General features: G+C 38.7%; 1 protein-coding gene across 2 annotated transcripts in view; it reads right to left on the bottom strand.

Annotated features, from left to right (window-relative positions):
• Window positions 1–9,900, bottom strand: part of zgc:162331 (uncharacterized protein LOC793007 homolog) — a 28,774-nt gene extending 18,874 nt beyond the window's left edge. For both annotated transcript variants that reach the window (XM_038281893.1, XM_038281894.1), the window contains exon 1: window positions 9,261–9,900. In XM_038281893.1, the coding sequence (XP_038137821.1) occupies window positions 9,261–9,561 (301 nt within the window). In that variant the 5' untranslated portion in view covers window positions 9,562–9,900. The remainder of the gene's footprint in view (window positions 1–9,260) is intronic.
• Window positions 9,901–13,722: the final 3,822 nt, after the last annotated feature.

The following is a 13,722-nucleotide window of genomic DNA, read 5'->3' as shown; positions in this document are numbered from 1 at the left end:
TAGATTTTTCTTTTCTAATGCAGCTGTATCGGGAGTTCCCCATTAGCACTCCTCCATTGCTTTGGCTTGTTGGCTAATTGTTCGCATGCGCAGTGTTCAAGGCTAGCAGACTGGTTAGTTAGTAATGTAATTACACCATGATAGTTAGTTGCAAACTGCTCAAAGTTTTCGATCTGCTGGACGCGGAGCCTGTATTTTGCTGGCCAGCCGGAGGTATTTCATAGACAGGGAGGGGTCAAGGCCTGAGTGCCAGCTACTCACATGGACGTACAGTGAATGCTGCTGGCAAAAAAATAACAATTATTGCTTACATTTAATGATGCATGTCCCTACTTATTCTCCTGTTTGTTAAACATAGTCCGTTTGGTGGGCCTGAAATTTTAGGAAAAAAATTAAGAAAAGAAGCAGAAACTAGCGGTTAAAGTTAGGATAAACCCATTGATTCTCTAGGAAACCTAAGAACTAGGATTAGCTGAAAGGGGTGGGGCCAAGCAGAGGCGTATCCAGAACATTTTTATAAGGGTGGCCAGGCAATAACCAATGTACACTGAGGGGTGGCCAAAAACGTATTGGCACCAGAACCTCAGGGTCAATCTACACTGTTCCAAGAGGCAAATTAATGAGGTAAACATCCATATTTCTAAATAAAGTCTAACTATACTTTACCAACAGCCTTTGCTAACAAATAGATATATTTAAACATCCGTAACTTCAAGATAAAAGGTAAAGTGGATAAAATTCTTTTTTAGGTTTGAGTTCTGGAGCGAACATCATTTCCATCATCATTACTTAACTACTTTTATCAATAATCATCAGGCATAAAATTGATATTTACAAGTACTAATATCTACATAAATTGATTATTTAATACGTTTTTATTAAAATAGTTATTTATCCATGATTTCACTAAAGACTCCTAGATGAATGTAGACACATATTTTTCTTTTTACCCCATAAAACACAAAATCTAGTTCTGAAAAGAGCAGGAATTCTGTACTTATCATCTTTAATGTTAGTATATTGATGTGCATAATCAACCACAGTCTTTTTTGTTATCAAGTAATTATGAATATCTGAAAAAAATAGTAAGTAATATATGAAAAATATTTATGTTTTGAATATTCCACTTGATTATTAGGGGGGAAACAATGGTAGGGGTGGCCACACGGGTGGCCAATGATTGGCTAAAGGTGGCCATGGCCACCCCTGGCCCCCCATCTCGCTCCGCCCCTGGGGCCAAGTAAAACAGGGATACTCCTTAAGGTGGCCCCAGATACCCACCGCTACCCAGGACAGCAGTTGAAATAATAGTCACTGAGCTTTTTCTATAAACACTTAATTTAAATGCATGGAGATATGTTAAGAGCTGAATGACTTGTATCAGAGATTGCAGTGTCTGCAACATAACTGGTGAGTTAGCTAGAAACGTATCACAGTATTAGTAAAAGCCATGAGAAACTGATGAAAATTAGAGGGTTATTTTGGGCCACCTGATGTTTCAGGTGATGTCACAGATTTTATGAATTTTAAAGTATGTTTGTCTGAATCTCTTTATAGATTCAATATAGAGAGAAAATCTTGACAGAAACATCTTTAATTTAAATTTTCTAAATGAGTGAATGAATGTTTTTATTTATTTATCCTAAATATACTACATTTTAAATTAATTTCATTTCATCTGTTCTGCACACTAAGGTAAAATGCATACACAATATATTGCATCAGCACCAAGAATAGAAAACCTTGAATGGACAAAGGTAATTGGCTTTAAAAGAGATCTGCTTCCAGAGAGAAAGTCCGGTCTTCTGTGTGTTAGCATGTCAGCAGAATCATTAGTGCTAGAAATAACCTGAAATAGAGAAAGCTAATAGGCTTTGTGCTTTAAATAATTAGACTGAAGGCCTAGTACAAGGTAAACGTTAACATTTTAGGCTTTTGGCCGACAATCTTAATGGACTTGGACTGGAGAATAAGCAGCTTACTGTCATGGGGATGTATCTAAATGTGAAGTTGTTTATTTTTGCTCAGTTTGGATGGTGCTACTAAAGCATCCCGTTTCAAATTGGCATAAGTAAGAAATGTGTAGGTTGGTTAGTATCTGGAAACAGGGAACAATTCTTTATAAGAAAACATATTCTAATAAAGAAATTCAAAGAACAACAGAGATGGGTGATGAGTAAGCCGCTACCTGGGGTCATTAAAGCTGGTTTAAGTAGTGAGAGGCCTCATGTGGGGATTTCCTCTAACATTACGTCTCTCCTACACTTAGAAGTTAATAGGTGGTGTTACAGTGTTAATGTTACAGCTTAAAGTATCTGTAAAGCCAAAAACAACATTACCTATAAGAGTCTGCCAGCTACTTAGTTGGAACACCACAGCAACAGGCAAACCACTGCTGTTCCTCACTCTGTTTTCAACTTTCAATCAACCAAGGGTTCATAAGAAAACATTCAGTTAGTGATGCAGGTTTCAAGACATATTACTGTTAATTTACTATAACGCATGTGTAGTACATGCAGAGGATAATAAAATGTAGTTCCCATAGCTCACCTCTTGGAGACAGAGCAACCAACACTCCCTTATTATTTCAGTCCTGGATTAAACTAATTTTTACTAATGTGCAGAAAATGTTTGTTAGTCATTCCGCTGATGTCAAAAAAGCACAATTTCAAAAATGGGATTTTTCACTATATAAGAAATGCAATTATTCCTTTTCTGTCTTTTGCCAGTAGTAATGTCTGTTGTTCAATTAGATAACTTGTGAACAGGGCTTAAATTTAATGTAGTGGTGCTGGATGAGGGGCCCATAAAAAGCAGCAAGACATTGGCTCCAGAGGAATTATTTGGACAAAAAATTTCCATCCATCCATCCATCCATCCATCCATCCATCCATCCATCCATCCATCCATCCATCCATCCATCATCTTCAACATATCCAGTCTCAAGGTCTTCAGTTTATTGGGGACATCCTAAGCTTTTAGCGTGTTTTTAGCATGTGCCACACACTGTACATGTCACAAAATAATGTGTTTTTGTCAAAGTCGTAGGGAAGCGGCTGTTCCAACCGTTGCATTTCCGAATTGTCTCGAGTGATGCACGACTTTACACGAGTGAATAAAGTGAATGTGATTGGGTGTTTATCAAGGCGGGATTATCGTGGCGGAAGATTCGCAAGCAAGTTTGATTGTGGCCGGTTTGTCGGAAGCATCTTGCTAACCAGTTAGCAACTTAGTGCTAGTAGGTTCCCAATGGGAAATTCCATTGGGACCAAGTAGCACTAAATTGGTGACTTAGAAACGACACTGTCAAGGAACGCTATGGACAGAGGAAACATGCAAGAGGAGGAGAGTTTTGTGTCGGAGGTCGTGGATGAGTCTCCTCCGTCAGACATTTTTTACTTAGAGGAGGAAAGCGGGACAAAGATGTTGTGGAAGAGGACGCCAGGGCGGCAGAAGCTTGGTTTGGTGTAGAAGGCTTACAGCCGTACATGTTTGAGCCCTTGCCTTGCCTCGCAATGCTGCCAGTTCTGTTAGCTCTACGCCCGCTGAAGACACAGATGTCCATCCCCGTGAACACTGGGACGGAACTCAATGATTCTTATTTCTTATTTCAACCGTTGCGTATATTAGCTGTGACATATAAAAAGATGCTATGACTGAAAAATTGATTGACAGATAATCGTTGATATATGATTGGCCAAATTTAGGTGTACAAGCTGACGTATAACTAACTGGCCTGCAGAAAATAACGGAAAAAAAACACAGATTTTAAAACAGGATTTTTTAAAATGGAAATTTTCTAACTTTTGGAATAATATGGTCTACGTTTATATACATGTTTAAGTCGGAATGATTTGACATTTAAATATGATTTCCCTAAGACTTTAAACTCCAAAAGGTGGCTATACATGCTGTCAAGCAAGGATTGTGGACAATCCTATAAATGACGAGAAAATCGACATGCTGTTTTTTTTTTTTTTTTAATGAGCTTACTTATTACTGGTCATTACTGTCATTAGTGTTGCACCGATGTCATTTTCTGGCCCCGATACCCGATACCTGGCTCTGCAGTATTGTCCCATACCGATACCATCTGTTTGAAATTTATGTGTGTGTGTATATGAAGAACTGCATACTACTTGGATGTAAAATAATTGCCATCATGGTTTTGTCAAGCTGCTGCCTACCGTTGTGAAGCAGGAAAAAGACTAATACAAAGTGAATCCAGTAGAACTTTTTATTGTCTACCAAGAATGGGTGACAATAGTTGAATAAACTTTTGGCTCTCAAAATGATATCTGTGCCCTTTTTGTTGGTACTCGCCAATACCGATACCACTATTTTAATGCTGGACTGGGCCCCGAGCATTTTTCTATAGCTCCTGATTGACATAACTTGTGATGTTAAATGTGAAACATTGAAGTATGATATAACATCTTTAATAGCTTTGCCTATTGTAACAAGTACACAAAAATAATTTTAAATAAATAAGGCCATGTTCTATAAACTGTCTGATGTATTTCCCAGTTAAGACCTTTTTTTTTAAAGTGTCGGTCCATTAAGTTAAATACTCTCCTACCTTGGCATGAAAATACATTTGCTTTCAATGGCTCACAGAATCCCTGAGGTCCAGGATGAAAAGGCCTTTCTGACAGCGCATTTAATTATGGGCTCTATGTAATTATTCTGTAGATGACAATTATGATCAGAAGGCCAAAATGTCCAAAACGTAACCAAATATTGCTGATACAATCCAAAATTTAAAGCCAAAAGTCAAACAGGATTGAACAAATTACCCTGAAACTAAAATAAAATTCAAAGTTCAGCCCTTTTATATCATAGAACCATACATAAGTAGTTTACTGTGATGAACACACCAATATTAATAACACCCTCACAATTTCTAAATGTTTGGAAATGCTCTCACAGTAAAGCTCTGCTCTGGTGTAATTCATGCATGTGGTGCAATGTGGCAAGCCAACTGATCTCCTGCGTGTGTGTCTGTGTGTGCTGCAAAAGCATAAAGTGCTTACTCCGGCTTGGTTATAGACGAGTGCCATTATAGACGAGTGCGGTTATATAGAGATGCCATTATGAAAAAGCAACTGTGTTTACTCCCTAAACCTTTAAGAAGATTGGTGCGGTTTGGGTCAGGTGCGTCCATTTCTTGTGTTTGTGTGTTCAAGCCAGGGAGTTAAGTGTGTACCAGGCACGTGAGGGTCCTTTTTTTTTTTCTTTGTCTTTGATCCGCTGCAAACTGTTCATGCAAACACGTGAAAATGTGGCTGCTGAAAAGGAGGGTAAGATCAAGAGGAGAAAAAGATAAGGTGACATAAAGATGGAGAGCAGAAAACAAAAAAGAGAGAGGTGTGCGTTGGGGTAAAGACAGGAAGGACAGAGAGAGCTTATGCTTCAGTTGAGGTGAAGTCATGCGAACTGTGCTGCAGCTTTCTATTATGCCTGAACAGGTCAAGTTTGAACATAATGAATTGTTTTTAACTGCAACACCTGAAGCACATCACTACAGACACAAGCTAGAAAGAAGCACGCAAATATCCAGTCCCTCACCCATCTCAAACCCAAAACACAGATGCAAGTTGAACACTAAGAAGGAACCTCATTAAGAAGTAAGAGGCACTCTGGTTCAGTCGCACGGCAACTTAGTTACCATGTGTTACATGTGCAAAATCAAACTCCTGTTGTTTTTGCCCTTTGAAATAAAGCTCCCTTTGCTGCTAAGGGAATCTGGGAATTATGGATCCCTATAAAAAGTAACTGGAGTGTGTTTTTTTTTTTTTTGCCGCTGTCTTTTGTTAATGATGAGTTTCTTCTTGAAAGCTTCCTGAACAGAACTGATCCATCAGTAAAGTGTTACAGTCTGGAAAAAAAAAAAATCAAAATACAGACTTTTTAAACAGTCTAAAGGCCACCATATATGGAAGATGATTATGGCAACTGGATAAAAATATATATATTTTTGTGTTTTCTTTTAGTTTATAATAGGAAAGAAGTCTGAATTCCCACTTAAATCTTAGAATTCTGAATTTTTTTGTAGAATTCTGACTTTTTTCTCTGAATTCTGAGATTAAAGTCAGAATTCTTACTTTTTTCCATATTAAAATAAAAAAAAAATAAAAAAGATCTGTTAACTTTAAAAAAAAAAAAATCCCAGTGGCCCTAATCCTCTTCTTTACCCATATATAGGGGCGTACTGTATGCAAACTGTGAGCTGCCGAAGTCTGCATGTACTGTCCACAGACGGTTAAGACTTAATACTGGAGAGTTTCTGTCATAGAGTGAACATACGAGGACGTTCTTTAGCCTTAAAAAAAAAACAATAATAAAAGAAGGTGGTACAACAGGGAATGAAACCAGACCAGGGAGGAAGACGGGAAATATATAATAAAATATTCCCCCAGTTATTAGGTTTAGGTAAAAAATGTAAGTACAGAGACATAGAAAGCTGATTTGGCACTGCAAAGACCAGGGATGACCTCTGTCAAACATGAAACAGTGTCAGGAACATCCGTGGATGTAATGCAGTCTGACTGCTTCAGTTGAGTTTTTTTACTATCTTGTTTCACCTTTTATTAGTCGACAGATATTAATCAGATTTATTGGTCGTAATTGTGCCTCACCAAAGAGTTATACAGTCCAATATCTTGCACCATGCAGCGTGGTAGAAGTTACAGCCATATCAAGCTCACACAATGTGACGTGTTTAAGCCAAATATTAAGCAAGTTGTGCCGTGCCATAGATGACTTCTTGCCACCTCTGTGTGTTTTCTGAAAGAACTGAGATGTGGTCGAGTCAACTTGTGGCCACTGTGCCTCTATACCAAAAGGAAAAGAAGTCACCCCTCTGTATTTGGTGATTTAAAAGAAACCAGGAGGGTCTATGAGATCATGGACTTCAGCTTACTTAGTTTATCCTTTAGCCATAGGAGATGTTGAACACTGATTTAATGCATAAAACTATGGATCTTGTTGAATACATGTCTCCTTTAGAACAACAAACCTTAGATGTGAGGGAAACAGTTGGCTACTTGTGTGTTTTTATGAAGTTTAGTTTAAGTCAATTTCACATTTTCACTTTATTTCTTACCTTTTCTTGAGGCACAGTAAATGCTTCCCTGTTCCTTTGCTGTTACATTTGCTGTATCAAACAACTAGGGAGAACAGGTCTACAAAGAAAGATCAATTACTTTTTTACCTTTGATGTCTTTCCTAATTAGTATTTAACTTTGCTGAAGATCTAATATGTTGTAATACCAAAACGAACATGCTTGTATAGGGCCTTTACAGCAAATGCAAAACCTGCAAAAATATGGCCAGTTTGTGAGCTTTTGCTAGGCTGACATTTCACCAGAAATTCACCTGGCAGGCAAATTTGCACGGTGGGTGAAAGACTTCACTATCAAATTTGCTGGTTGTTGGTTACACCTCGACTTGGTGGACCTTGGTTTTTCATAGGAAGTTGCTGTACTTTATTAATACTGGAAGCCCAAAGCCACTGGCATCCCTGTGTCCAGAAGAACCTTTAGAGATGCTTCCAGTTTAGGGAATCCAGAAGCTACAACTGGATCATGGCCGCCCTCTGTAGAGCTTATGGTAAGGAGAGTTCTGCTGCTCAGACAGAAGCAGCAGGGAGCACGCAGCAGTCTTTTCAGGGTGACATTTAAACATCCTTTTTAATAGCCACCTACAAAACTCTTAAGAGCACTTCATCAACTTTATTTTTTCTACCTTCCATTATGATTGAAAAAGGCTTGTCTCCACTGTGCTTCTCTGCCCTATGTCACAGCCATATCTAAGCCCCAATTGGTTGTTGGAATGCAAATATACACAAAAGCCAAGATTTTCCAACCCTTGCGAATTTAGCTTAATGTAGTCTGTGTTTGCAGCTGTGCTCTCGCTACTCTTGTATTGTCATGATATTGGCGCTTATAACTGGTTTGATTGCTCATTCCATTTACCTACCTAGCTCCGACCGGTTTCTCATTACCGCTCCTCTGTTCCACCTGCTCCAGCCTCTATTTAACCTGCCTCCGTCCAGTCATCAGTATCAGATTATTCCAGCCCTTGGTGTGAGTCTTCTAGTGTAAATTTGTGTTTTCTGATTGCCTGATCCTAACCCATTCTGACTTAGGACCTCTGAGCCTGCCTGTTTCTGTTCTAATCTGTTAGCCTGAACCTGAACAAACCTGGAACTGTTTCCTCACACTGTTCTGGATTTTCCTTCGGTACCTCTTCGGATCTCTGATCTTCTGGAATCCTGAGCACCTCCTGGGCACCGGTTTTGGCTTTAAGCAACGTCGTCCTGAACTTTAAGACCAGGTTAGTGACTCACATGTTCATAATCTTCCTCCGCCAGATTGAAATGGTCACTAACCTGTGTTCTCTTCCTGCAGAGGTTCCTGCCTAAGATGCCCTAGCTGTTTACAGCTGAACCATTACTTTAAATAAATGCTTTTTGAGATATCATACTGTCTGTCTGCTGAAATATTGGGTTCTCAGGTTCTGAGCCTTGACATGTATTCTACAAAAACGCCCCTTTGACTTGCTAGAATCCTGACCTTCACAATGCTTGCAGCACGTCTGAGCCTCCTTTTACATAGGATAACGTCTAAATCATTCGCTTAGAACGCACCTTTAGACTCCACCTTGCTCCTCTTCCTGTTCGACAGCTGCGACTCATGTGGTGGGAAGAACAGGGATAGGGACACCCAGCTGAAATTATGAATATTTCCTACAAAGACTTAATGGGTTTCTTGACACTTGGGATTAGACGCTTTTCTTATAATGGCAAGTGGAAACCAGATGGTAGAGAGGGGCCAGATTTTGTTAAAGATGTGGATATGAGAAAAAAAAAGTGAATACAAAAGCAAAAGTAGGAACAATGAAATTATGTCTGTACAAATGTTGGAAACAAACCAGTGTTGTTAGGTTTATAAATCCGAAATGTCAACAAATGTTTTATGCATTAAAAACATGAGTACACATTTTGCAGTGTTCTTTTGCAAAAGTAAAATAGTTTTGCAATTTCTTTACTTTCCAATGAGAACTTTGTTTTCCCAAACCGACTCGTTTTCTATGGGCTTTGTCACATCAATGCAATAAACAACTTTTAAAAGTAAAGTTATGGTAAGTTTAATTGAAAGGGTTATTATTGACGCTACATTCTAATGTAACTAAAGGTTACATTATTAATAAAAAACAGTGAGAGTAACAGTGACAGAGTGCCATGAACATAAGCAAACCTGTATAGTTGTTGGTGGTGAAGACCTGAGTCTGCATCTCTGTTAGAGCCTCTGTCTGAGCTTCTGTGGGTGACTCTGTCGACTCCTCTGTGGGTGTTTGGGCTACAGTCTGCAGGTCAGGCTGCAGTGGGACTGTGCTCCCCGCCCAGTCTTCAAGCAGCAGAGTGGCAGTGGTTGACTGTGAGTCCTTTGTGCTCTGAGAGGAGCCGTGTGCCAGGAGCAGAGAGCAGAGCAGGGGAAGCAGCATCATCCGGAGGTGGCTGCCAGAGCGTTCACTGCTTGATCTGTCCCTGAGTGACATGGTGTCAGGAGTTGAAGAGGATAAGAAAGAGAACTCACTGCTTCATAGTTAGGCTTCCAGACAAAATGAAGAATCCTTAACAGCGGAAGTTTGTTGAATTCCTTTTATTCCTTTCCGTTTTCTTTTCTTCTTCTTTGTCCTCTTCTGAATTTTTTCTTAAACCTTTCCTGAATAAAATTAAACTGTGTTTCCCTTCATGGTCTTGCCGTGATGCTTTACAGAGAGAAAAAGGATGTGAGAGATGGTTGTACGTACACGTACAAGCTGCACCCAGCTGTAATCTGCCTGCTCTCACCGCTCTCCACTTACTGCTAGTCTTTCTCCAGCCTCCTCCTCCTCTCCACCCGTCATTTGCTCTGCTGCTTACTCTCTCCTCTTGATCTCCAGCTGGGCTGACTGAGCTGTTGCATAATACCAACTCATTTGCTGAGCTGTAACTCATGCAGACTTAAATCCAGATATTCTTGGTCACAGTGCTTTTCCTATTTACCCTTGTAACTCTATCCCATTTGAGTTTGAATAGAGGGGCTGTTGCGTCTAAGATTTGATTCAAGAAACTTTTGGCTTTCTCAATGAAGGCCTTAAGGTGCAATCTCTCTGGTGAATGAGGTTGTTGTGGTTGGAAAAGTCCCCACCACTTTCTGTTCTCATACAATCCTCAAATAAGACTTTAATCCACTAAACTTTATAGTTTTTGAAAAAGTTTTAAGCACAAAACATGAAATGTTTTAGCATCTCTAGAGTAACAATTGTCTGACAAGTAGATTTTAGCAGGTCAATTAAGCTGCATTCAATTAAGAAACATTCACCTTGTTGCTAAGCAGCAGAAGTTATAATTATATTTGGATGATGGAGGCATTATGTTTTTAATGTTAGAAAATGTTTCCAAGCAGTCACATGTGTGTTCCTTATGACCAAAAGGTTTGTTGCTTTCTCATTCAGCTGACCAGCAGTGCACAGCAACACATTTATTGTGCAAGTCTGGGAAGGGAACATCCTTTGGCAAGCCGTACAGCTGGAGGAATTTTGCATTTATTTAATGATTTTTCATTGGTCATTTTTAAAATTTTTTTCATTAAAATACCTCTTGCTTGAGACAAAAACAGTGTAATTTAATCAGTTTTCCACTAATTTCTTGAAGTTTATGCTGTGCACAATGGAACATTGTCATGATATATCGCTAAGGCCATGCTACATGCCAGTGCATGCCTGTGCCGATACGTTACATGATTAGCTGAATGTTGCCACACGATGTAAAACATTGCGGTTGCCCAGACAACGATAATAACAACACAGCGTCCGAGCAACTGCAGCGTTAGCATGTCTAATGATCGATGAGGTTTAACAAAACGGAGAAAAAAAATGTATATGTTGAACAAAGTAACTGCAAGACCATAGTATAAAGCGGGAATGCAGGGTAGCGCAATTGCTAAAACAGGTTAGCCTGTTTTAGCAATTGTTTGTCAAGTTGACTGTTGTTTTCATTGTCTAAAATCTCTATGAAAGGCATAAGATGTTTCATTTCCCTACATTTTCTTAATAAAAAGAATAAAAATAAGTTAAGACTTTTTTCCCACCTTGGTAAATGACAGAGCTCAGTCTTAGAATGTGTCAGGATTTGGTTGAGGTTTGTTGACTCAAATGCAGAGGCAGGGAGGCAGAGGTGAGTTTCTTGTGGATTTAATGAAAGGTTAACTGAACACAGAGGCAGGAAATCCAAAAATCCAAACATGAAAACAAAGTCCAAACAAACCAGAAACCAGGTATCCAAAAAGCCAAAAATCAAACATGAAAAAAGTCCAAACAAAGCAGAAACCATGGAGACATCAGGGGGGAAACTATCATAAGGAGGAAGACTCAGAGAGACAGAGTAGGAGGATGTTTGACGAGGAACCAGCACTGAAGAACTGAACAGAGAAAGCATTTAAGTGAGACTGAAACAAAGAGAGAACTAACGAGCAGATTGGGAGCAGGTGTGAACAGAGCAGACTGGAAAGGAGCTAGGGAAAAAGGAGAACACAAGAGGGCAGCAGAGGGCAACAAACAAAAACCTGAAGACTGAAAATAACCACAAAACACAACAAAATAAGAACCAAACCACTAAGACTAGAAAACAAGGAGCAAAGCAAAACTGAATACTCAAAAAGAAAAACATAACAGAACCAGAACCCTGACAGAATGCAGTACTTTCCTTCAAGACTAACAATGATTGTTTTCTACTTTTGGCTACTTTAGATTGCCAATGAAATGTAAAATATTAGCAAATATGGATAATAATATGTTAAGACTTCAAAAGAGATCTGATTCTTAAAAAATGGGTGCAATACAGTTTGTCCGAGTGGAGCTGCCATATGATGACATCATAAGAAGGAGCATGGTCCCACGCATATCTGACTGTTGCTAACCAATCCTTCCTGGATGCACGATCCGTACCATCAGCTCATTTGTGCAACCAGATACACATCCAGGTTTCAATAAATATTGTAATTATGGTACTAAAGATTAATAATTTATATTCTTAACTCACTAAAGAATGCTAATACACATCTTTAAAAAATGTTTTATGACTTTTCTGCGACATTTTTTATGATTTTCACATTTTCTCCATTAAACTGCTTGTGTAACGTCATCATCGGACATGCTCATAGTCAAAATATGAATAAACCATGTTTATCTGCATTGCAGCAGTTTCTTTCTTCGGGTTACTCACTATACACCATAATGTTAACACGAAAGGGAAACATAAAACTTACAAAGAATAGATTTATGTTTAAATCAAAAGCTGAAAATGTTAGCTCCCCGAAGTAGCGTAGTATCCCATTTCCGGTGCAGATCGGGCAGAGACGAGGTGTAAGACAGGAAGGATTTTAGAGCATTTATTTTCTAAAGAAATACATCATTAACTTTTAAAACATTATAGTTTAGTATGCTTAGTGTTTTTAAGGAGGGAAAAACTTTTTTTTTCAGATTTTGGAACTGATGGCTGGAGTATTAGTTAATTTCTTCCACCTGCAAGAGGCAGGGTGTTTTTAAAAATTACTCAACTTTTGGCCTTAAAGTGACAAAAGTTGAAACAAGTTTATAGAAACAGGTCCAGATCTGCACATATAAAACATTCTAATGCCTGTGGAGAGTACATGCATGTGTTTTAGTTAAAACTGTAGCCTAAGTATGATTCGCACCTTTGGCAGGATTCTTAATTTATACGGAACCCGTTTCTCACTGTGAATAAATCATGTCTTGATTCATGCAGTATCAAAATCCTACTGAGTGGCGCTGTGTCACTTTCTAACATACTATACTAAAGAATAGAGATAGGATGGACCTCAGTTGAAATAGATATTACAGATTTCTTTTTTTTGTTATAATCTGGAAATGTAAATTTTTTTAGTAGCGGACTTTTTTGTCCAAATGTCCTAAATGAGTTATTTGAGGACTTTTAAACGTTGGCCATGGTGAAGCCCAGATCTATTTGAGTTTGGGCGGATCTTTCTTTATTAGGATGGCTTGAGAATTTTTAGAAATTAGTAAAAAATAATCCAAACCAATTTCTAAAACTTTGGGTTTTTTATTATCCATGCAATATAAAGCGTGACTAAGGCTCTTTCTTTGTTTTCCCAGGTCCCCCTGAGCGTATGCATTTTGCATCTCCCAGTCGCATTGTAGCTGTATCTTCTTGCGAGCCTGTGAGTGCCAGAGGTGGATGTTCAGGTGTAATATGATGAACCACAAGCTCATGTTGATAGCTCTCCAGCCTGAAAGTCCGTGCAAAATTTGTCAATAATTTATGCATCTTGGACCAAAAATAGAAAGAAAGACGGATGGAGAGAAAAAGGGGCAGCCACAGAGCGAGAGGAGCAAATATAGAGTGTCAACACAAGAGCAGGAAGAAAATAGTAAAAGGGGAAAAAATAAAGTAAGATTGTAAAGGGCACATGCATTTGTAGGGAGAGCTAACTATTTCACATTCAAAAAATTATCTATCAAACACTGGGCCTGTAAATGGAGATAAGGAAGGCTCTGTTGGGGCAAAATCAGAGGCGATTCTAGAGTCTGTGGGGGCCCAAAGCAAAAAATCCCAGGGGGCCCTACTGACCAGTGTTCATCACCATTATGTTAGGCTATAAATAATCTGACACCAATGAAAAATGTATTAAATAA

The sequence above is a fragment of the Cyprinodon tularosa genome, unplaced genomic scaffold (assembly GCF_016077235.1).
Source record: "Cyprinodon tularosa strain WSP-4 unplaced genomic scaffold, ASM1607723v1 ctg177, whole genome shotgun sequence".
NCBI classification, from domain to species: domain Eukaryota; kingdom Metazoa; phylum Chordata; class Actinopteri; order Cyprinodontiformes; family Cyprinodontidae; genus Cyprinodon; species Cyprinodon tularosa.
Note: the sequence above shows the minus strand (reverse complement) of the source record. Positions and strands in the feature narration are given on the sequence as shown.